Below are 25,305 nucleotides of genomic sequence, written 5' to 3'. Positions count from 1 at the left end.
GTGAAATCATCCTAGGTGGCTCTTTAGATTGAGTATTGCTAAATTAGTTACAAGGAATATATGGTTTGGTGATATAGCCACTGGTCGTGGTTTGGTCAAAATATCGGAAAGCATAAATATCGTAAGAAAAACTGTGATTCAAAATTTTTTGGGTATAGAATATTGTCAAGAATATTGTTTTTTGCTAAACATCGTTTTTAGAAATGTTGTAATAGTCTTTAAGTAAAAGTTATTAAAAATAGTTTTATAGATTCTAATATGTTTTAATTACTATATTATTTTAGGTGTTAGTATTGGTATAATTGTTTTTAATTTTATATACTATAATTTTTAATTTTGAGTGATTTAGTATTGTTTTGGGAATATTAGCAATTTATAGTGTTGTAGTGTGTTCGCTTTGTAAAGGGATAGGTTGCACTGCTGTTTAAATGAGGAATTTGTAATTTTATGTTAATTTGTTTTTATTAGTCATTATTTTTAACTGAATAAAAAAAGTATATACTGAATTTAAAACTCAAATTATAAGGTTTATTTTAGTTCAATTAGTAATAAGTTATATTTTAGTAGTAGTTGATGGATTTGTAGTTATATAGGGTTACAAAGTGAATAAAGTTATATTTAACAATTGTTCATTTGTTTTTTTAAATTAATTAATGCTAACTTATGTAAATAGTTTGACACTGATGCATTAAAGTTCATCATCATCATCAAACTATATTACGGCTGAAATAGCCATAAAAGTATAACAACCAATGCATTTAAGCAAACAAATTAAATATACAACTTCAGATAAAATTTATCCATGGGCAATTGACTTAAAAATGCAAAAATCTAACACATGCAAATGTGCATTTCCAAAAATTGCTCGTAAAATGTACTGTGCCAAAATCTCATTTTTAATTCGACAATCATTTTACATTTAAAAATATGTTCGGGAGCAGATAGTAGCAATGCAGTCTTGTTCGCTCTTTCAACTCACAATACTCAGTTATTTATATTGCTTCATTTCTTTATTTATGACCCTCCTTGATTACATGCTGATAAAATAAATCAACCCAATTTATGCCATGCTCTTATCAATGTGGTTGGGGAACAGTCGGGAGCATCGCCTTTGTTCTAATATTTCATGCCCATTGCAAATATCGGAAAGCAGTGAAGACAAATTGTTCTTTCGTGTCACTCTTTAAAATCCTTCAAGCTTTCCAGTGAGGCCATGTTTGTGCACAATGCAATAACCTATTTGTTACGAGGTAATGTGTACTTCGGACAGTAATAGAAAAAATATGCCTCTTTCTCTGTGTGTTGTGGGCAACGGGGACAATAATTTGAGGCACCATTATTTTGTCCCACTTAGATGTAAGTGATCTTAACTGTTGGACGTCACTTCTAACTTGCACGTGTAATCTTTTAGCTTGAATCACCCACCCCTCAGCACCTTGAGAACCTAACGGGTGAGTAGTGTGCTCTGCAAAACCCTGATTGATTGATTGAAATGGATAAATTCTGTCTATGTATAAATCAAAGCGAGGTATACATTTGTATAACAAAAACTGTCCTGTTGACCACCAATAGACCTGATCGTTCCGGAGCTCCATTATCGCACACTCCCAGTGGTTTCTTTGCAGTTTCTTAATTATTCCTTTGGTTATTTTAGCAGGGAAATTCTATAGTACTCCAGTTCTCCCATTTTAGCCATTACTTATAGGTTCTTGACATATTTCAGCCATATAGTGCAGACTTTTTATCACAAAAAAATTAATTCCACTAAAAGGGCCCTACAGGAAGCCAGGTCCACAGTTGACCAGGGCCACCCCGAATACAATAATGATTATAGGGCAGTTATCAAATGTATGCTATTGAGTGCTAGATCGAATCTCAGTGGTAGGAGGGGAGTACTCATTGGTAAATTAAAAAAGCCCCAATAAATGTATTTTCTGATAGTTAGCATATTCGCATCAGCATAGACCCAGATCTCGGCCAAGTAAGAAGCTACTGCCAGGTCGGTAGCTCAGTATACCTTAAAATCGAATAAGGAATGATTTGATTACTTTGTTATTTTTTGGTAGAAAGGGAAGTTGATATTATTTTCCTTTTCGTCATTTTTTTAAATATATATATAAATTTTGTTTAAAAATGTGTATGTTTTTCTATATACTGCAATTTAATGTTTTATATGAAATGTTCAAAATTCTTTCCTAAAGGAATGGGACTTGTGTTCCTATATGTAATCCTTTTCCAGTCAAATCTAACCGGTCCAAGATCCAAGACTTTCCCTACTATTGTTTAGACTGAAATGGGAATGGGCACTCTAACTTCTCCGCAGTCCAACACTTTTCTTACTGTTTCTATAACTGGAGTGGGGCTAGTATATCTAGTCTTTCCAGAGTCCAACATTTCCAATATTAGTAAAATAGAATTTATATTATTTTTTTATATTTAATATTGCTTGGCTTTATTTTTTATTTTACGCCTTGCTGTTTGCTTTTACCTGCCTGGATTCTTTTGTCTGCAGCCACCAGCCACCAGCCTACTCCTTGCGGAACCCGCTTCGCGGGTCCCGCTGCGTGAGGAGTGTTTGCAGCGCCTTGACGGGGATATTGAGGAAAGCACTTTCCGGGGCTGCGAGCGAGCGCGTGGGCTCTCTGGGACTACATTTCCCAGGAGCGCCCGCCAGCCCTGAAGAGCTACACCTGGGCCGCTCTCCCCGACCCCTCCTACCCTTCCACCGATCCTTTATCAACTGCTCTCGCTGTGATAGCGAGTGGGACGCCTTGCTGTTTGCTTTTACCTGCCTGGATTCTTTTGTCTGCAGCCACCAGTGGGACGCCTTGCTGTTTGCTTTTACCTGCCTGGATTCTTTTGTCTGCAGCCACCAGCCACCAGCCTACTCCTTGCGGAACCCGCTTCGCGGGTCCCGCTGCGTGAGGAGTGTTTGCAGCGCCTTGACGGGGATATTGAGGAAAGCACTTTCCGGGGCTGCGAGCGAGCGCGTGGGCTCTCTGGGACTACATTTCCCAGGAGCGCCCGCCAGCCCTGAAGAGCTACACCTGGGCCGCTCTCCCCGACCCCTCCTACCCCTTCCACCTATTGGGTGCACACTCCATATTAAGCCACTAGTACTCCCGCAGCGCGGGAGAGCGCGCGGGAGAAGCCCGGGACAAGGGCGGGACCGTCTGTGGCCGTCCGGGGCCGCAGGAGGCCGGGCTGGGCCACCCCACCAACATCTACAGACTTGTTTTTGGATGTAATTTATTTGCCTAGTGTTCGCTCGGATCATCAAGTTATTGAAGGTAGCAGGGGGGTGTGCACCATGGCTAATACTTTAAATACCTCTGCCTTGCAGTCCTCTATGGGTGAGGCTGAGACGGCGGTTATGGGGCCCCTAGATACGTACTTTAAACGCCTGCCCCAAGACATCGATAGGGAGATTGCTTTGGCGGAAAGACGCGCCGGGCGAAGGCTATCGATTGAGCTTATGAAAAACCCCCTTGATAAACATATAGGCCAAAGTTTCCCTGCATTGGTCACCCCGCTATCTTCTACAGTACTGCCACTTACACACGATACATTGTATGATATATCTGTATCCAATGAGCCACTGGGTACCTCTCCTGTAGATATAGTGGTTACCACTTTATCGGCAGAGCATTTAAATGGTTCTAATAGAGCACTAAGGGGGCAAAACGCTATACCAAAAGCATGTGTTCAAGCACAGGCTATTAAGCCTAAACCATGCCCAAAGAGGAAAAGGGCCACAACCATAAAAAAATCCCAAGTCCCAAATCCAGCAAGGAAGGTCAGGAAGTTGGCCATTAAAACACCCATAATCAATGTTCCTGCTGAGAACCCTAGTGGGGTAACAACGGGGGAGGAATTGGTTGTCCTAATAGGTGCAGAAAACCCAATGATCCCTGCATCACCAGTAACAGAAATAGACCCCATCACTTTAGCAGCCCCTGGGCAACTGATGTCTAATCCGGAATATTTATTGGATTTGGAAAAACTAATACACTCCCTCTTAAATCCTCTTGAGACTAGACTTGAGAAGCTAGCAAAACAATTGGACCATCTTGAGCAGGCTAGCTTAGATAATTTCTTTTCAATAAAATCACTAATTAAGTCCCATAATAAATTGGGAGAGAATGGGACAAAACATAAGCTAGCCGAGCGGGATATAGGTGTCACGGTGGCCGAATTGACTCCCCCAATAGCGAGTGGTTCACCTACTCAGCAGAATCAGGGACAGAATAATAAGAACATAGCAGTACCCTTACCCTCTGTAAACAATAGTAGTTCTGGGAGAACTAAGACCAGCTGTATTAGTGCAACGGCTAAAGGTACCAAAGATGGCATTAAAAACTGTGCCCCCGCGACTATTAAAAATAGTTCACTCCTACCAACTACTATGGAACGTAACCAGGGTACATTGATAGACACAGATAAAAACCTAGGTAAGAATGTTGATGGATCAAACGGGCAGCTTCCCTCCCAGATAGTAAATAGGGGCGGTCATGTAAGGGATGGCAACACCACAGCCGGTGGAAATAATACTGGCATGGCTGTGGGAAATAGTGCTCCTTCGAGCCTTGCTGTCCCAGAACGCTGCCCACCAAAATTATATGCTAACAAACCTTCAATTCGGATTCCCCCGGTTCAACTCACCCCTGATTCCTATCCATATGTGGCCATTCTCACCAACGTCCCACCCTTACTGGAAGGTCAAAGGGAAACATATGACATGTTAAAAAATAAAGCCATGCATTGGCTGCGGGTCAATAGACCCCTGCCAGGGGTTGTGGACGGCCTGATTATTGGGGTTAGAAGGGTCAATTGGATTGGGAACACCCTAAAAAAGCAGGGGGGCGAGTGTATCATAATCAACTTTCAAGACCCAAGGGTAGTAGGGTTAATCACGAAACCGGGATGGAATATTAGCATTGGTGGGATTGGCGTTGTGGACTTGACTTTTTTCTATCCTAGATCTGTGTCCTCTCATCCGGGGGGGAGTAATGAGTCAATGAGAATTAGTCTGCCTCCCTTGGTAGAGGTCAGCTCTTTCCCTGCCCCTATCTTGCGTCCAAATGATAGTTATAAACAGGTATATAACTTTGATGGTGGAGTAGGGTACATGAGATGGGGATGCTGACGGGATCCAGTTGAATTTTTTGACTCTGTTGTACAAATGGATAGGGAAATCACTGTGGAGCCAATTTTGTCACCCAAGGGGGATGCAATGTGTAATTTAGCAGAAGTGGTCCCAGACAGGGAATGTGGAAGTATGAGGGGGGGCAATATGGTATGCCAGGACGATTGGGGGGGCGATCCTAGACCACCATTAAGTCTTGGTACAAATGACGCCAATGTGGCCAACTGTGCAAATATTGTTATGGGAGAGGGTGGTGACTCTGAGATCGTGACTAATTCACCGGTTATGGTAGCTACTGAAAGGGGGACCGGTAAAGGTGACACCACGGGGAGGTTTCTTTCATGGAATATAGCAGGTTTGGCCTCCAGATTGCTGTCTCAAGATTGGTTAGACTTTGTTAATGGGTTTGAAATGTGCCTATTCCAGGAGTCGTGGGCTTGTGAGCCTATCTATCTGCCAGGTTATCTAAATTTTTGTATACCAGCGACTAGGGGCCCTAGGGGCAGACCTACGGGAGGTCTAACAGCCTGGGTCAAGCAGAATTCTCAGGCCAAAATAAAAGTCATTGACCTATGCTGCAAGGATATACAATTATTGAGGTTAACATTAGGACAGGGCGGTGTGATAGATATCTATAATATTTATGCTAGGGGTTTAAGTGCTGGGAATTCCCCCACCCTTGAAGCTCTATCAACCTCCCTCGAATCCAAGTCACTTGGTAATAGAGTGGTTGTGGCAGGTAACCTGAATAGGACTTTTGAGCCTTTGGAAAATACTGAACATCCGATAGGACAAGAGGAGGATGCTCTATGGGGCGTCCCAATCCTAAACCTCTCACCAGTGAAGCGGTGGACTAAGGATGTATTGTTGTTGAATGCGTTATGTCTGGAGTATGGCTTGAGGGCCCTTAATGGCAGGACAAAAAGTGACCAAGGAGGAAATAGCACATTCGACAATTGGCATAGCAAGAGTAGGATCGACTATGTCATTTGTAGTCTTGAGCTATGGTGTGGCGTGGGTGACATGGAAATTGTGGGGAGAATAGAAAGTGATCATAACCCCCTCAGTGTTACCCACTCATGGTGGAGGGCTGCGCCTGTCCACCTAGTGTTAGGTAGCGAAATTGTACCTGTTATAGCTAATGATTCAAGAAGGGTGAAATGGCCAAATGTGCTGGCCAACTTAGCCACTGTGGAGCACATTAATCTGGAGGTGGATAACGCTATTGCCGCCATGGAATCAGTATACCCTGTAACACCGGGTTCCTCTCTAATAGCAGACATACACGACACATTCTTCCATTTGATAAAACCGCATGTTATCAAATCAGTTAGGGCAAATAGAAAACCACCCATTAAACTGGCGAGGTGGTTTAACAAGCAGTGCAGGGCAACTAGACTGGAGCTGGGCAGGGCAATCAAAAGCAGGGACAAGGCTTTGATTAGCACTGCTAGGAAACAATATAAGGAGAATATTCGCAAGGCTAAGAAGCTGTGGGATGAGGAATATTGGGAGGAGTTACTTGAGGCCTCTGGGCAAAAAGACTCAAGACTCTTTTGGAAAATTATGAAATGGGGCAGAGGTGGTACGCCAAACAACCCCGATAATAATGTTAAAGAAGCTTCATGGGTCGAGTATTTCCAACCCCAGTATGCGGAGAATAGGGATATAATGGACATTGAACCAATCCCTGTGGTATTTTCCAAGGGAGACTTATTCTCAACTAAAGAAGCAGAACTTGTAATTTCATCACTGCAGGGGGGGAAAGCTCCGGGGTTGGATGGAATTCCCTCAGATATTTTCAAACATGATAAGGTTCGTTGGGCAAAATATGTGACTGTGCTGGGAAATGCCCTTGCAAAAGGGGCAAAAATCCCGGATGTATGGAAGGGGGCAATTATAATTCCGATCTTTAAGAAAGGCGATCGGTCGCTCCCGGCAAATTATAGACCTATAAGTTTGCTGGCCACTATCCAGAAAGTGGTGGGTAAGATGGTGGTCGACAAACTTATGGCCTGGGTAGATGAAAACAATGCCTTATCCCCCTACCAGGCAGGATTTAGACGAGCAACCAGCACGGTTGATCAAATTTTTCGCTTTACTATGCTACGGTGGGGGACTGTACTCCTTGGCGAGGGCAGCCTTTATGTAGCATTTGTAGATCTGAGGGCTGCCTTCGATCTGGTGCCCAGGAGTAAGCTGTGGGGTGTCTTGAGCAAGATAGGGGTTCCACTTGAACTGCTCACATTAATAATGCGTCTCCACGAAAGCAACTTCGCTAAAGTCCAGTGGGGGAGGAACGGGGAATCATCCATCAATTTCCCAGTTGAGCGGGGGGTACGTCAGGGTTGTGCCATGGCACCCCTGCTGTTCTCCTTGTTCATTAATGGTATAGTCGATAGGATGTTGGATGCGAGGGTTGACGCACCTTCGCTGGCGGGCATCAGGGTTCCGATCCTGATGTTCGCCGACGATACCTTGATCGTGTCCAAAACCCCGGCAGGACTCCAGCGAGCCTTGAACATATTTGATATGTTCTGCAAGGAACGGGGTCTCGAAGTTAATGTAAATAAAACTAAGCTGATGGTCTTTGGGCAAAAACGCCAAGTCCAACCTAGGGTATCTCTGAACAGCATTAGACTAGAGGTAGTAAATGTTTTTACATACCTAGGGGTGGAGATATCAAGTAAATTTGGTTGGTCGAGACATATTGAGAAGGCGGTTTTGAAACACCAGCAGATTTCAGGAGCGCTTCGAGTGGAACAAGCAAAATCTAAAACCAGGCCTATTAAACCGGTTCTCATGGTATACGACGCAAAAGCCTTGGGCGCAGCCCTTTATGGGGCTGAAGTCTGGGGCTTTGAGAGGTTCGATACGCTCCAAAGATCTGAGAACAGGTTTCTGAGAGGGATAACTAGTCTTCCTCAAAGTACCCCATTAATACCGCTTGGCCTGGATTTAGGAAGAAGATCGCTTAGTGATCGTGCCCGACTAAGGCCTATCCTCTACTGGAGACGGTTGTGGACGACCCCAGAAATTAGACACTATGCTGAGGGGTTTTCTGCCCTAGTTAAATCAGATGTCTTCCATAAAATTTCATGGCTAAAAAAGCTTAGGGACGCCCTTGCTGAGCTCGGTCTCTCCAAACTTTGGGAAAATCCCTCTGGGGAAGTGTTCCCTAGTAAAACAACTATAAAAGCTATATATTGGGATTATATTGACCAGAAGTCTTGGAGGAGTGTGACCTCAGAATCTATGGGGGGTAGGTTTATGGAAATTAAAACGAGACCTGCACTAGAACAGTACTGGGACACCTTAACTGTTCCGTTAGACAGGAAATTATTTTTCCAGCTAAGGGCAGGCTCCCTCCCCCTGAGGTCATTGACGTCCAATTGGGGAACTAATAGTAGTTCATGTTGCCCGACAGCTAGTGAGCCTCGGAAAGTTAAACTCCTCCTCCTTCACATTCCCATGTGGGGTGCCACAGGAATCTCCCCTCAGTCCGACACTATTTAATATCTGTGTCGGACCTGGCCCAAAACCATCAAAACCCATGGGATGGGGCTAACCACCTATGCTGATGACACACAACTGGTGCTAGCTATCAACAACAACGGAGGCCAAATAACGGCCAGTTTCCAAGCAGGCATGATCGCCATCAGCTCCTGGATGGCCAAAAACTGCTTAAAATTAAACTCAGATAAGACGGAGGTCATGATCTTTGGCAACCTACACCCCACATGGTCCCCTTCCTGGTGGCCTACTGAACTAGGCCCCACCACCTCCAGTACAGAAAGTAAGAAACCTTGGCGTCATCTTCGATGACAAACTCTCCTTTGCAGCCCACGCAAATGCCATCACCACCTCTGCTTTCCATACTTTAAGAGTAATAAAAAAACTACTATCATTCCTTCCCTCCAACACAGGAAAAACCTCGATAAGCTCCCTGGTAATGACTAAAATAGACTACTGCAACGGACTACTCCTGAACGCACAGAAAAAGGTCATCAGCAAACTACAGCGCATACAAAACGCCTGCGCTAGGATCATCACAGGCACCCCTAAGCATCAACCCATCTCTGCAGTGGTGAAAAAGCTACACTGGCAAACAATTCCCAACCGCATTAAATTCAAGGCACTATGCATAGCCTATAAAGCAATCCATCACTCAGGTCCCATCTATCTAAGGAGAGACCTGTCCACTCACACACCTTGCAGAAATCTAGGATCCTTTTCTGCCAATCTCCTGATGATCCCCCGTACATACAAGGTCTCATGGGGAGACAAAAGATTCAATGTAGCCACGGCAAAACTATGGAATTCCCTTCCCCCACAAATCAAAGCATGCCCAATGTTGCTCTCTTTCAGGAAGCTTCTAGAGACCTGGTTATTCACTCAATAAAGGGCAATCTCCCTTAATACCTTATCCACGTCCTCAGCGCCGAGACACCCACAGGTATTTGTTGCGCTCTACAAATTGCTTAAATAAATAAATTAAGGACCCACGGAAGCGTGATAAAGGTAGAAGGTGGAAATATATGTTGCAACCCTTTCAAGAACCTATGAATGTGGTCAGGCAACCTCAGTAAGGCTGAAATGGCAGAGTGATAACCCTTTAAGGTGCCAAGAGCAGAACCTTGCTGGGCAAGGAAAAGAATAAAAAGAACCTGAAAAAGAGAAACTAAAGGGGGTCAACCTGCTTTTCTGCACACTTTGCCTCAAACTTGCCCAACCGGAGGCGTATACTGTTTATGGTGGAGAGATGCCTGGCTGCCACAAAAAAATTGCAGACTTCGGGTGGAGTACCTTCTCCTGCTGCTGCGACAAAAGATCCTCAAGAAGGGCAGCCTGATCAGAGGACCTAGCGAGAGCCTCCTTGGAAACTCCAGTGCGCAGAACTGCTGAGAGTACGCATTCTCTGCGATGGCGAACATATCTAACCAAGGCTGTCCCCTCTGATTAAAGGTACCTTGCACCTCAGCCAGATGAAGACGCCATTCGTGATCCGCTTCGGCTGAGTTTGTCTGCCTTGGCATTCAGAGAGCCTGCCAGATGATGCACCACCAGGGAAATATCCTGTTGTTCCAGCCGTGTCCAGAGGCGTGGGGCCTCTTTAAAAACTGGTCCACTACGCCACCCCGCCCTGTTTGTTGCAGTACCTCATGGCGGTGGTGTTGTCTGTGATCACCTGCACTACACTGCCCTTGATGGAGGCTAGAAGGGCTTTTAATGCCAGACGAATCGCCTAAAGCTCCAGGAGGTTGAGGTGGAGTACAGATTCTGCGGGAGACCAGAGGCCTCTAATCTCCACCAGTGGCATAAAGAAACTTGACGGGGGCTTCTCTGCAAAGTACATGGTGGGGGCCCCCTTGCTCTGGACCCAGTCAGGAGCTCTCAGGCTAGTGCTCGCTGCCCATGCAAGAGGGGGCCCCATGGAGCTCAGGGGTGGCTGCACCACCGGGCTGCGGGGCTGTTGTTACGTCACTGATCTCCACCTCACCCAGATGGCTGCCCCTTGTGGGGAAGGATGCATCTGTTTGAGGAAAGAAGGGTCTGCTGCTTACCCAATTGTTTTTCATTAACCCAAACTGCAGATCTAGTGCAGTTCCCTCCGAGATCGGAACCATGTCTGAGAGATTTTCCTTATTTTGTGCCGACTGGAAATTCAAGTCCCACTGCGGAGCCCTCAGATGTCAGCGAGTAGGAGTCACAAGCAGGATGCAGGAGGCCAGTGCGGCCAAGGATCTTAAGGCTAAGTCTCACCGAAATCCAGGATAGGGGCTGAAACAACCGTATTATACCCCAAATATCCTGGACTTGCCGTTAGGTAGGAGAGACCTAAAACTGCGCCATGTCCAAAACCGCTCCGATGAAAGGGATCGTCTGAGAGGCAGTCAGGTGTAGCTTCAGCACGTTGATAGTAAACTCCAGCTAATGCAGGAGGTCTGTCGCACACCGACCTTCAACAGCCAGTCGAGATAGGGGAAGACTGGTACCCCTTACCTGCACAGATGAGCTGCGACAACCACCATCACCTTGGTGAACACCCGAGGGGCGCTGGTAAGGCCATAGGGGAGGACTGTGAACTGATAATGCTTGTGGTCTACCACAAACCACTTGTAGCGCCGATGAGTCGTCTGGACAGGAATGTGAAAATAGTCATCCTGCAGGTCTAACGCTACCATCCAGTCTCCTGGGTCTAGTGCAGACAAGACTGTAGCTATAGTGAGCATCTTGAACTTTTCATTTTGGAGGAAGTAGTTGAGGGCTCACAGATCTAGGATAGGGTGCAGGCCCTTTTACGTCTTCAGGACCAGAAAGTAGCAGTAATAACAGTCCCCCTTCTCGTTGATTTCCTGTTCTATGGGGAGATCCTCCCAGAGAAAAAGTGCATTTTGCACAGCTCGACTGGTACAGATTGCAAAGTTACTACTTTCTGTAATGTAACATTTTAGTGGGCATTCCAGAGGCTGGGCTTCTGTTATGTCTCTTAGTAATGTGAACATAAACTCATAAAATAGCCCAATTGACGTGCTGGTGCAAATTCTCATTTTTAGTTGAAGCCTACTAGACGGCACAGCTGTCTGGTTCAGAAAGATATTGTCAGACTACCAGGAATTTAAGCGAGCTTAAAGCATGCCCATTGCTTACTATTAGTTGGCTTTATTGTTGCTTTCATTTACTTAATTCCTATTGGATGACTAGCCTTATCTATCTTGAGTTTGTTCCTCCCCTAGAGCATGGTCACTGTACTTGTCTTTTCCCGCTGCTCACTTTTAGAGAACTACTTTAGTGTTATTGCTCAAGTGCATATGTTTTCCGGCTGTCTACCTTGTGTATTTCTCCCTGTCCTCTCTCTCCCAGCCCCAGTCTGTGTTGCTCTCTCATCTCTCTGTCCTGTGTTCCATGTTGCTCGCTCTTTCTTACCTGTCCTACTCAACCGCCCCTATGCTCGGTTGCTCTCACACATGTGGTTCTGACTTCTTGTTTTGTCCCTTGTATTTGCCTAGCGCTGCCCTCGCATGCTTTATTTCCTTTCCCTCCAACCGGCTTCTCTGTTGCTGAGGTAACTTAAGGTCCCAGAATTGAACGATCAGTTTGTTTTCAATGCACTAATCTTAGTTAAATAGATTGGCACTTAACCCATCGGTGTTCCTACTGAACATACACTGACATTCCTTAGTCCCTTCTCATCACCTGAAAGTCATTGTTTACATAAAGAACTTAAAGTATGCACCTTTTCTCCAGAAGTCAGAATTCATCACGGTCAAGAAATATTTTCACCCCTCCACATTCCCACTTGTGCAGTAGTATTTTTTTTTCTTTATCTTATGTAACTGAGGCATTCCATATTCTCTCTTGCAATATGTAATTCTGTACACAAAGCTACTAAACATGACACCCTAGGAAATACTCAACTGTCGCAATTAGATCGTGGAGTAGGATTAGGAAAAGTAAGCACTTTTAACCCTTTGCTAAAAATCTTTCATGGGAGTTTGAGGGAGTTTTTGGTTCAGCAGAATAGTGTTAATCACTACTTTTCATAATGTGCGTGGTTAAAACAAAAAAAAAATGAGAAAGAAAGAAGCAAAGTCATCATTTTTATAGCAGAACACTTGTCAAATTGTACTGTGGTAAAACGGCAGCGTTGTGTTCTTGGTTTTACTTATTCCTTTATCCTCTTTCAGGTTCTTAAACAGTTGCCTCCAAAGCAGGATGTGATAGATTTCTGCCCAATGTCGGAAAAACAGGAAGAACTATATGTGAACTTATTTAATGGATTTAAAAAATCAATTAACAGTACAGGTATGTTGTACGCCTCACATGTTCTTGTCTTTTTGGAATAAGGTCTCTGTTGCCGATAGGACTTGAAAACCTTGATTAGCTGCAAAGAGATCCAAGTTCTCTTGTAATTGACAATAGCCCTTTTGGCAAAGTAATCTCTCTTGCATGTAAAGGAACATTCTTTGCCCTCTACCTCACTTCCCTTTTCCCAAGTACAGTTGACCAAAAAACCTTCAAGAACATTTCTAGAACAAAAAAATGTTTTAGCATTCCAGGAAATAAAATCAGTGAGTGGTCAGTCAAAAGCTATTGCCTGAAATGTACGATTGTCTCTTTCCACATCACAAATTGCAGTGCCAGGAGGCATGGTAAAGATGTTATGTGAACCTTACTATCTGTGTAAAGACTGATGCACGGGGTCAGATTTCCACCCTCCATGCTTACCAAATGATCTTGCCTAAACAATAGACAAATTTCCCAGTTCTTTAATAACTATAAAGGGGAAGGCATTGAGCTCCAAGTCACAGTGGTAGCCAGTGGCTGAAGTGAGCTGACCCATTGCACCATGCTGTAGTGTGGAAGTAAAATGTGAATGGCACAATAACAAATGGATAGATAAAGAGGTATGACTGAAGGCCCATATAAGTAAGTATATTATACACCTCATTTTAGTAAAATCTGAATTTCTTAAGTAATGCCAGACATAAAAGGGGAACCAAGCCAGATTGGTGCATCAAGATGGAGGAAAGAGGAACTTGGTTACTTCATTTGAGAATAGAAATAAGTGAGAGGGAGTTGCGAGATGGGATAATTATCTTCAAAGAAACTGAAGTATTGGAATTTTGGCGGTAGATGCCAAGCTGTGCTTTCCATCCATTGCCTAAGCCAGTACCAACATAACTGCTAACCATCCAACTCCCAGGAATGGGACAATTCAGACTATTCTTTGCTCACAAAGCTACAAGAATGGCTAGGGTGGCAGGTATTTGTTATTTTTAATGTATGTTGAATTAATAAATATTTTTTATTGTGCAAATCTCTAAATTGGATCAACACCGTCAGTATATGACAGACTGCCATTACTGTTGGCGTTGACAATTAAGTGCTGCTGCCGAGCAGCAGAAACCACATTCTAAAATTAAGCACTGCCATTACCTCCCTTTACCACTGCCAAACTCTAAACCCTTAAATTTTCCTTACCTCCCTTTACCACTGCCAAACTCTAAACCCTTAAATTATCCTTACCTCCCTTTACCACTACCTACTCCTAAATCCTTAAATTACCCTTACCACTACCCACACCTAAACCAGAAAGTTGCCCTAACCTCCCTTTATCACTAGCCACACCTTAACTTCCACACCTTACCTTTGTTTTATAACCTAAAACCTTATCTGCATGGAAAAGGCACAAATACCTGTGTGGTAAAGGCTGTGTTGTAGGCTGTTTCCTGTGATTTCAGCCCTCAATGTGAAAAAGTACAGCCTGCTCCAATGCGGACAGTGGCTATGTATGTTATCCGCATGGACTACAGTTACCTCTGAGCCCTTGGTGTGTGCAGACCTCTGGCTGACCAAGAAGATGGCAGTTGGAGACGAAAGTATGTCCCCAGCATTATGCCACCTCCCTCTGCTGAGTTCCAAGAGAGCAGGAGAGAGCGGGCGAGACATCAGTCAACCATCATTCCCCCACCTCTCTCGGGTATCTGGAGGCAGAGGGTCCGCATCAATCACACCTGCTTTGAGCAGATTTAAAAAACTGATTTTGCGATGTGCTGACAGTGTAGAGAATAACGAGGTTGCACTAGAATTTAATCCCTTCAGGGCTGGTAAAGGGCTGTCTCTATTAATGTTCTGGAAACAGGTTACCCACAGTTCAGTTGTTATACCTGGATTGTGGTTAGTCGGTCTGATCTGTGTTATGTATTTAACTCCCATCTACAGGGTGTTTACTGTAGGCTTCTATAAAGGTGGCTCGCTGATAACCAGAATTACTTGCCTTTATTCATTGGAGTGGTTTTCTGAAAATAGAAACGAAAAAGTTTAACTAAATGTGTTGTATGAGCCAAATCGGGCGTTAGACTGTTGCATTGTAACTGGCTTACAATGTACAATCTATTCGATTCCTATTTAAGCAGTGCTACCTGGCTTCGAATAAACAAACAGAGCTGTCTTAAGAGTCCTTTTGTTCTTCATTATTTGAGACCGAAAGACCCAATTCACAAAAGTCCACTGTCACTTTAGTAATCCAGACTTATCAAATTTGAAACGTGAATCGTTTCTGGGGTTCTGGCCCCACTGCCCCATAGAAGCTTGGGCCTAAGCCACATACCTTCTTGTGACACTGAAAGCTACCAGAATCCAGTAGGTGCATGAAGTGTTATTTCAAAAGATAAACCTGTGGAAAGCCACCATCCACCACAAAACCTAAATTATCTCCAACCAGTGGTGGCCGGCGTGGGGGGGGGGGATAAAAAAAGGTTCGAGGCATGTGGGCTGCTAAATTCATATCTTAGCATTAGATCGCCGCCTAGTGTTGGGTCCGGATGATCGCACATTGTTGTCCTGGAAGAGTCTTCGAAGTATCCTGAGATAGGTGGCTCCTCCCCTGGACTACAGTGCGCATGGGCATCGGCTCCATCCCCAGATTGTTTTTTTCCGCCATTGGGTTCGGATGCGGTCTCGACTTCTCTCTGTCGGAACCGAGAAAAACTAACCTTTTAAGGCCAAAAGGCCTTGTATTTCTAGCGTCGGTATTGTTCGCGCACGGTCTCGGGTTCTTCCAACTCTTGGAGTCGGATTCAGCGGAGTTTTCACTCTTCGGACATCGAGGCCTTCTCATCGTGACACAACTACAACTTTCCAGCATGGAGCGGAGTCCGTTTAAGTACTGTCCGCTCTGTGGGTCCAAGTACCCACATATAGACCTCCACCCGGTCTGTAACAAATGCCTTTCACCGGACCATGACGACGGCAAGTGCAAGGCTTGCGCTCAATTCAGGTCCAAAAAGACTCTCAAGCTCCGGCGCGCGGTGCGCCTGGAGGCCAGACAAGCGGCCCCGGATCCAGAAAACATCTTCGGCGACCAAGAAGAAGATGAACAGGGTCATCATCTCCAAATATCCCCACCCGAAACGGAGGTCGAGGCGGATCCGGTGGACGACGACGGAGTCGCGGGTCAAGACCTTGAATACGTCGACGAGGTAGGGGACGTCGAAGAGATTTATGGGGCCGCGGCAGATAGCTCTGGGGACGAGCTATGCCCCGAGGGTTTCGAAGATCACGATCGGGTCACGGGATCGCCAGTTGGCCTTACCCAAGACCCCGTGCCGCAAGCCACGGCCCCGCCATCAGGCCCGGCCACGGACATACTTGCTGAGCAGGCCGGATCGAAACCGAAACCTACGGTGTCGACTACACCTAAAATGGCCGACCCGAAAACGAAACCGAAACTTATGGACTCGAACGTCCCTAAGATGGCGGCCGGCCCACAGAAAACTACGGCACCCGCAGCCGCATCGGCTCCGTCGACCTCCGGTCCGCAGAAGTCGAAGAAGTCGGTCGATTCCACAGGATCGAAATCGGCGCCGGAGGAGGGATCCTCTAAAAAGGGTGGTCGGCACGGATCAACCGCTGCGACACCGTCTAAGCACGCCAAGGCCAGCAGCACGGCTCCGGTTACGCCTGGGACTCCGTTAGTCGGTCGCGTAGTGGAGACGGAACCGACTCAAGCGCACGGATCGACGGCTGGCACATCTGCGCATCGATCCAAGGACTCTGGGTCGGCGACACCTGCATCGGCGTCCAAACCTCAGAAGGGCCACCATCACGTCGGATCCGAGGGGAGGGTCAAGCCATCCTCGTCAGCGCCAAAAAGACACTGTGGTTGAAGCCTCTCCCATTCTCCGCTTCGCTACAGAGAATCAGGGAAAAGGCCGCTGCTGCGTCGGCTCCGTTACCGTCGCCTCAAACGCCGAAGGATGCTCCGGCCAAGCCTAAGAGCAAGCTTCTCTTCCTTCTGCCGCCGAAAGAGGCTCCGAAGGCCTTTTCTACGAAATCGACGCCAAAGAAGTCGGATTCTTCTACGGCAGGGGTACCTTCAGGTCGAGAACTCGAATCAGAGGACGATTCTGAGCACTTCATCGACGCCAACACAGGCAAATTAACACTATACAAAAGGAGGATCACTTCAGAGCCTCTGGACTCCTATGTTATCCCACTAAAGAAGAAAAGGGTTCCTCAGGACGCTTCTAACCTCATAGAGCCTATCCAGCCTCCTCCAAGAAGAAGCCCTACTCCCTCACCAGAACATTCTGAAGGTGAGGGATATGATGAGGATGACCAATACACCTTCCCCGTCAATAATCCAGATGCATATGATGACATTGGTGACCAAGGCACCCAAGGCGTGGGGCAAGACCCACAGCCCTTCAGTGCACGTGCATCCTCAACAGAGGATTCTGCAGGTTTTCATGCACTCATTGAGAGGGCAGCTGCTAATCATGATGTGGACATGCATGCTGACCCAGTGGAAGAGGACTTTCTCTTTGACACTTTTTCAGTCTCTGAAAGAACTGTGAAAACGCTGCCTATGCTCAAGGGAGTCCTCAAGCATGCAGCTGACATCTTTAAAGAACCTACCAGAGCGAGAGTGGTCAATCCACGTATCGAAAAGAAGTACAGGCCAGCACCTGCAGACCCTGCATACATTCGGGGACAGTTGCCTCTAGACTCTCTTGTGGTCGCAAATGCCAGAAAACGGGCCAACTCCCAGACAACGGGTGAAGCTCCTCCCCCTGACAAGGAGTCCAAAGTGCTAGAGGCAGGGGGCAAAAGAGTGGCGGCACAGGCTGCCAACTTTTGGCGTATTGCGAATACACAAGCACTCTTAGCACGTTACGATAGGGCGCATTACGACACCCTAGAGCAAATTGTACAACACCTGCCTCCAAAATTTCAAGAGGGCACCAAACTGCTTATAGAGGAAGGTAAACTGATCTCCAACGCAGCCATCAAGTGTGCACTTGACGCCGCAGACACAGCAGCTAGGGCTATCAACACTAGCGTCATGCTGAGACGACAAGCTTGGCTCCGCATATCTGGGTTTAAACCTGATATTCAGACAACAATACTTAATCAGCCAGTCAATCCTGATAGACTGTTTGGTCCAGATGTTGACACCACCCTCGAAAAGATAAAGAAGGACACAGAAACTGCTAAGTCCATGGGGGCCCTGCAATCACAACAGTTTCGTGGCAATAATTTTCGTCGCTCAGGTGCACGTGGAGTCACCAGAGGACAAATGGGTCAACAATCTCAATTCTCAAGGGGTGGAGCACAATCCTCGTTCACAAAACAGAACAAGGGAGGTTACAGAAATAACAGCAACAGGGGTCGCGGCAGAGGAAACAACAACTCCCGCTCCTCTACCCCAAGCAAACAGTGACTCTCTGTCACTGCCCCCCGACCACTTAACACCTGTCGGGAGGAGACTGCAGCAGTTCCTGCCCGTCTGGGGAAACATCACCACAGACAGGTGGGTGCGACAACTAGTCCAGTATGGTTATTGCCTAGAGTTGAAATCCACTCCACCCAACATCCCGCCAAGGCAAAGGCCTATGTCCGCAGAGCACTTGCACTTATTGCAGCAGGAAGTAGTGGCGATGCTGCAAAAAGACGCAATCGAGCTCGTGCCAGTGGGAGAGGAAGGCACAGGGGTATATTCCCTGTACTTCCTTATTCCAAAGAAGGACGGATCTCTCAGACCCATTCTAGATCTACGTCCCCTCAACCTGTACATACTGTCAGAACATTTCCATATGCTTACACTGCAACAGATTCTCCCCTTGTTAAATGTAATGTAATGTAAGGGACACTTATAGAGCGCTACTACCACTCCAAGGAGTATCTTGGCGCTTACACAACCCGGTGGAAGAGTTGGAATAGGGAAGAGAGCATCCTAAATTATTAAGCACATCCACTAGACTAAAGTCCTACACAGAGTATCAGACATAGAGAAAATCCAGGTTTTCAATGCCTTCCTAAAAGGGGCTTCTTGGGAGAAGGACCGCAAGGAAAGGGGAAATTTATTCCACGCCTTAGTTCCAAGTACAAAAATGGATTTGCCGCCTTTTGTGGCCAGTTTAAAGCGTGGAGTGGTAAGTAAATTCTGGCTTGCAGATCTAAGGCAGCGTGCTGGGTAGTATCTTTTAAACCCCCTGCGTAGATAGATCGGGCCACGCTGATGGAAGGCCCTGAAAGTAATCAAAAGAAGTTTGAACAAGATTCTCCTTCCTATTGGCAGCCAATGTAAAGTGTTTAAGGCTGCAGAGGCTGATGATCTACGGGGCAGACGCAGTACGAGGCGGGCAGCCGCGTTTTGGACCATCTGCAATTTGTGGAGCACGATTTTATTTGCTCCAACGTAAAGTCCATTGCAGTAGTCAAGCCTAGAATTTATTAATGCCACTGCGACTGTTTTCCTCGCTGTAAGAGGAAGGAGATCAAAAAACTTCCTAAGTGCTTTAATAATTTGAAAGCACATGCCTGCCACTGCTACAGCCTGAGGTTTAAAAGATAGGCAGTTATCAAATTTTATGCCTAGGTTACGTGCGGATGCAATTGTATTGGGTGGAGCTTCTGCATCCGATGGCCAGCATACCAAGGGGGAGAAAGGGTTATTGATCCCCATGGGTAGGATTTCCGTTTTTCCGGCGTTGCACTTTAGATGGTTGTTATTCATCCATTTGAATGTTGCTGCAAGACAGTTCCTAAGATCTTCCTCGGCACCTGGTTTTTCCTTATCCAGCACCAAAATCAGTTGGGTATCGTCAGCGTATGAAATAGAACTGATCCTGAATGACGCGATCAAGTTCATCAGGGGTTCCATGTAAAGATTGAAAAGAACAGGGCTCAAACTGGAGCCCTGTGGCACCCCTGAGCTGACGTTTTTAGCCTCAGACTGATATGGGCCAAGCACTGTTATTTGGCGCCTGTTAGTAAGGAAATTCCTACACCAGGCCAACGCCTGTCCTCCTACCCCTGCGGCAGCCAACCGGTCCAGTAAGATGTTATGGGACACAGTATCGAAGGCTGCCGACAGGTCAAGAAGGATAAGGACAGCCTGTTTTCCCTGATCCATTGCTGCTCTTACAGTTTCAGCCGAGTATAGTAAAGCTGATTCGGTCGAGTGTTCTGACCGAAAACCTGACTGATTCGAATGGAGAACGTTATTCTTCTCCAGAAAGTTTGTCAGTTGGCTATTGACAAACTTTTCAGTCAGTTTAGATAGAATGGGTAGCAGGGAAATCGGGCGCAGGTTGGAAAGGGTGGTAGGATCAGCCAGGGCCTTTTTTTGGAGTGGCTTGACAGCTGCAAGTTTCCAATCCTCGGGGATACTTGCTGTTGCTAGAGAAGAGTTGATGATACTGTTGATCATAGGATTAACTATCTCTATTAGTTGGTGCAACACCGGAGCAGGGCAGGGATCAAAAGGGGAACCTGATTTGCTGGCTAAAATAGCTTTAGCAGTTTCTTCCAGAGAGACTGGGGGGGGGGGGGGGAGTCAGTTTCGCTATCTCTCCAACATCAGTTGTGATGATGGTTTCTGATGGAAAGGTATTAGTGATTGTTAGGATTTTATTCTCAAAGTAATCAGATATCGCGTTACAGAGATCTTGCGATGGAGGGATCTCTTGCGATAGAGCTGAAGGATTGATAAAATCCTTAACAATCCTAAAGATAGCTTTTTGTTCTTGGCCTGCTGAAGAAATGGCCTGTAGGTAATAGGCTTTTTTTGCTAGTTTTATTCCTACGTGATACTTCCGTCTTGCTACTATATAACTATTGCGTGCGTCGGTGTCGTAATTACGACGCCACCTCCGTTCTAGCGTTTTCACTTCGCCTAACTCAGTCTTAAGGGCTGGTGAAAACCACGAAGCTTTTTTTTTTCTTATACCTAGGTTTCGTGTTCTCATTGTTGGAAGGTGTAAGCAACTTGCCCGCTCCAGCAATCCAATCACAAAAGATTTGATAATCTACAGGAGTACAATCAGCAAGAGCTGGTAATTCGTTATTGAGTTTTTCAACAATGTCAGCTCTCCTCGCTAATGACTTCCAATTTGGAGTGGGTTTCATGTGAGGATTATCTGTACATTTTAGGAAATTGACAGAAGGTTTCCAGTTCTCAGCTATAAGAAAAGGAATGAGGAAGTGATCTGTCCAAACCTGAGGGCGAGGGGGTTTGACTATAAGGCCAGGAAGGTTAGAGCAGATGCCATCTAATAGATGTCCTGCTTGATGGGTGGGTTCACGATTCACCAAAGTAAGCCCCAACACTTCAATTGTATCTAGGAAGCAACTGATTCCAGGATCAGTTGGGGCCTCAAGATGTAAGTTGAGGTCACCCAACACCGTGAAGTTAGAGAACCTAAGAGTTAAATCGCTCAACACATCACTAGCAGAGTCCAGAAATGTGGAAGGGGGGCCTGGGGGGCGATAAATAAGTACTCCAGAAAATACAAGAGAGTCATGGAGTACTAAGGAAAAAGCAAGTGCTTCTGACTCCTTAAGCTCCGTCAGTGCTTCTATGGTACATTTAAAACGGTTGCGATAAATAATCGCAAGACCTCCTCCTCGTTGTTCCTGCCTATCTAGACGTAGGATATGGTAGTCCTGTGGTAGAGCTGTGGCAATGGCAGGATTGCACCATGGCTTCAGCCATGTTTCCGTAAGAAAAAGACAATCCAATTGAGATTCAGTGATAAGATCAAAGACGTTCTGAGCGTTTTTTACTAAGGAGCGAGCATTAATCAGCCCGCCTCGAAGTAAAATAGTATCACTGAGTATCTCAGGCGGCAGATCAGAGTTTAAAGTTAACCGACAATAAGCACAACAAGCCGGGCCATGCCAAGTGTGGGGGTCTAAGGAACAGTGACAGGGGGCATATGGGCCCCGAAATGATAGTAAGTAGTCACGTGACATACTTGAATTAGGAGGCATCCAGGAACAGTAGGAGTGAAGATCAGAGTCTCCCGCCTCTCGCGCCTCCTTAGCGCTGACGGGCGCAGACGGGCAGACTCTGGCTTGACTCAGGCGAGAGTCAGGCGCTTCCGCTGCGCGTCACCGCTGCGCGGCAGGGTGTGAGCTTTAAATACAGGCTCACCTGCTGCCACGCAGAGCACTAGAGCGCTCTGACGAGTGGCACCCTTAATCCAGAGCAGTCCCAAGATGGCGGACGGGCGCCTCGAGCAACACTAATTAGAGGCAGTAATCCGCTCTAGAAGCGGTGAGGGCACAATTAAAGTGCAGGTATGTGGGCGGACTGATGGAAGTTAAAAAACAAACATTTTACATTTAAATTTTACAAATTTTACAAAAACGATAATTTTTTTAAATATTAACAGCGCTGCGCGCCTAAACACACGCTGCCACTATTGTGCGCTTAAAAAGATGGTGCAGCTTTCCCTAAGGCCGAGCCACACTAGGTGCTCGCCTTAAATACAGGCTCACCTGCTGCCACGCAGAGCACTAGAGCGCTCTGACGAATGGCACCCTTAATCCAGAGCAGTCCCAAGATGGCGGACGGGCGCCTCGAGCAACACTGATTAGAGGCAGTAATCCGCTCTAGAAGCGGTGAGGGCACAATTAAAGTGCAGGTATGTGGGCGGACTGATGGAAGTTAAAAAACAAACATTTTACATTTAAATTTTACAAATTTTACAAAAACGATAATTTTTTAAAATATTAACAGCGCTGCGCGCCTAAACACACGCTGGCACTATTGTGCGCTTAAAAAGATGGTGCAGCTTTCCCTTAAACCAAGGGGACTTCTTAGCAACCTTAGATCTCAAGGATGCTTATTTCCACATTCCACTACACCCGTCCCACAGGAAATACCTCAGGTTCACTATCCAAGGCAAGCATTACCAATTCAAGGTCCTACCCTTCGGAGTCACCACAGCCCCAAGGGTGTTTACCAAGTGTCTGGCGACAGTAGCAGCGCACCTCAGGAGGCAGAACATCCATGTCTACCCCTACCTGGACGACTGGCTCGTTCAAGCCAAGTCGGAACAACAGTGCGCCGCAGACATGTCGACTACCATTCACCTCCTACACAATCTAGGTTTCTCGTTGAACTACCCAAAGTCGCATCTTCAGCCGGCACATGTCCGGCAGTTTCTAGGTGCGACGATCAATACCCTGACGGCCATGGCTCAACCAAACCAAGTCAGGATAGACAGCATGCAGTCTCTAATCCAGAAGTTCAGACCACAACACTCGCTTCCAGCGAGAGTGTTCATGCAGTTGATAGGCATGATGGCCTCCTGCATCTTCATAGTCCCTCACGCACGGTTACATATGCGCCCGCTCCAGGAGTGCTTAGCAAATCAGTGGACACAGGCTCAGGGAAATTTAACAGACCTAGTGTTGGTTACCAGTCGGGCATACGACTCTCTGCATTGGTGGACTCCACACAACCTTTGCAAGGGCCGACTGTTCCAGGAGCCAGTGCCACAGATTATCCTGACGACGGACGCATCTCTCCAGGGATGGGGAGCTCATCTGCTCACTTACACAGTGCAGGGACTATGGACGACGCAGCAACAGAAGATGCACATCAACTATCTGGAACTGATGGCAATCTTCATGGCGATCAAGTCCTTCATTGTACATCTGAGCAACAAGGTAGTGTTAGTCCGGACGGACAACATGACCGCGATGTACTACATTCAAAAGCAGGGAGGCACCCACTCGCCACAGCTGTCTCATCTGGCTCAGAGCATGTGGAAGTGGGCCATTCAGAGGAACATTTTCCTCATGGCAGAACACCTCCCGGGCAAGGACAATCAGATGGCGGATCTGCTCAGCAGATACAGCCATCAAATGCACGAGTGGGAGTTACATCCATCAGTACTCCACCCGTACTTCCAGCAGTGGGGTCATCCGGAGATAGACCTGTTTGCCACAAACGAAAACGCAAAATGCCAACACTTTTCCGCCAGGTTCCCTCACCCACAGTCGCAGGGGAATGCGATATGGATGAACTGGTCAGGCAAATTTGCGTACGCTTTTCCACCAGCCCCTCTGATACCGCTGGTGGCAAGAAAGCTAAGGCAGCACGCGATGACTCTCATCCTGGTTGCTCCAACGTGGGCGCGCCAAGCATGGTACACCACGTTCCTCGAACTCTCGGTGGTGCCGCATCAAAGACTGCGCCTCACGCCCAGACTTTTGACGCAGAACCATGGAGAAATTCAGCATCCAGATCCGCAACAGCTCAACCTGGCGATCTGGCTCCTGAAGTCCTAGAGTTTGGATACCTTAACCTGCCTCCAGAATGCATGAACATCATTAAAGAGGCGAGGAAACCTACTACCAGAGCATGCTATGCTGCGAAATGGAAGCGTTTTGTCATTTACTGTACAGCCAATGACATCAACCCGCTAGATGCGTCTATCCCTAACATCATTTGCTATCTGTTACATCTGTACAAATGCAATCTAGCCTATACTTCCATTCGGATACATCTGTCCGCCATAGCAGCTTATCTTCAGAACAGGCAACATCTCTCTGTCTTCAGAGTGCCTGCCATTAAGGCCTTCCTTGAAGGTCTGAAACGAGTCATTCCCCCAAGAACACCGCCAGCTCCGGCGTGGAACCTCAATGTGGTACTCACCAGACTGATGGGACCACCTTTCGAGCCACTGCACTCGTGTGAACTCCAGTTCCTAACGTGGAAAGTAGCTTTCCTAATAGCTATTACGTCACTGAGGAGGGTTAGTGAGCTACAAGCGCTCACAATCCAAGAGCCATTCATTCAGATTCATCCAAATAGGGTAGTGCTACGCACTAACCCCAAATTCCTTCCGAAGGTGGTGTCACAGTTTCATCTCAACCAAACTATTGACTTGCCGGCATTCTTTCAAAACCCACAAACGGTGGCGGAAAGAATGCTCCATACCTTAGATGTACGGAGGGCGCTGATGTACTACATAGACAGGACGCAACCCTTTAGAAAGACAAAACAACTTTTTGTTGCCTTCGCACCACAACACAAAGGCAACCCTATTTCCAAAGCAGGAATAGCCAGGTGGATTGTTAAGTGCATCCAAATCTGTTATCAAAAGGCCAAGCGCACTTTAACAATACCCCCAAGGGCGCACTCCACGCGCAAATTGGGGGCATCCATGGCTTTCCTAGGGAACATTCCTTTAGAGGACATTTGCAGAGCAGCCACGTGGGTTACACCACATACCTTTACAAAACACTACTGTGTTGATGTGCATTCCAAGCAGCAAGCTGCTGTAGGACAGGCTGTTCTCAAGACACTTTTTCAGGTTTCTGCAGCTGGCACGGGCAACCGCCGCTGATGGAGG

General features: G+C 46.4%; 1 protein-coding gene across 2 annotated transcripts in view; it reads left to right on the top strand.

The window, feature by feature from the left end:
- Positions 1–25,305, top strand: part of SMARCAD1 (SNF2 related chromatin remodeling ATPase with DExD box 1) — an 809,617-nt gene that overhangs the window by 625,758 nt on the left and 158,554 nt on the right. For both annotated transcript variants that reach the window (XM_078676227.1, XM_078676228.1), the window contains exon 18: positions 12,835–12,952. In XM_078676227.1, coding sequence (XP_078532353.1) covers positions 12,835–12,952 — 118 coding nt within the window. The remainder of the gene's footprint in view (positions 1–12,834; positions 12,953–25,305) is intronic.

This window comes from Lissotriton helveticus, chromosome 2_1, assembly GCF_964261635.1.
Source record: "Lissotriton helveticus chromosome 2_1, aLisHel1.1, whole genome shotgun sequence".
NCBI classification, from domain to species: Eukaryota; Metazoa; Chordata; class Amphibia; order Caudata; family Salamandridae; genus Lissotriton; species Lissotriton helveticus.
The sequence above is the reverse complement of the archived record's forward strand: the minus strand, read 5'-3'. Positions and strand labels throughout refer to the sequence as shown.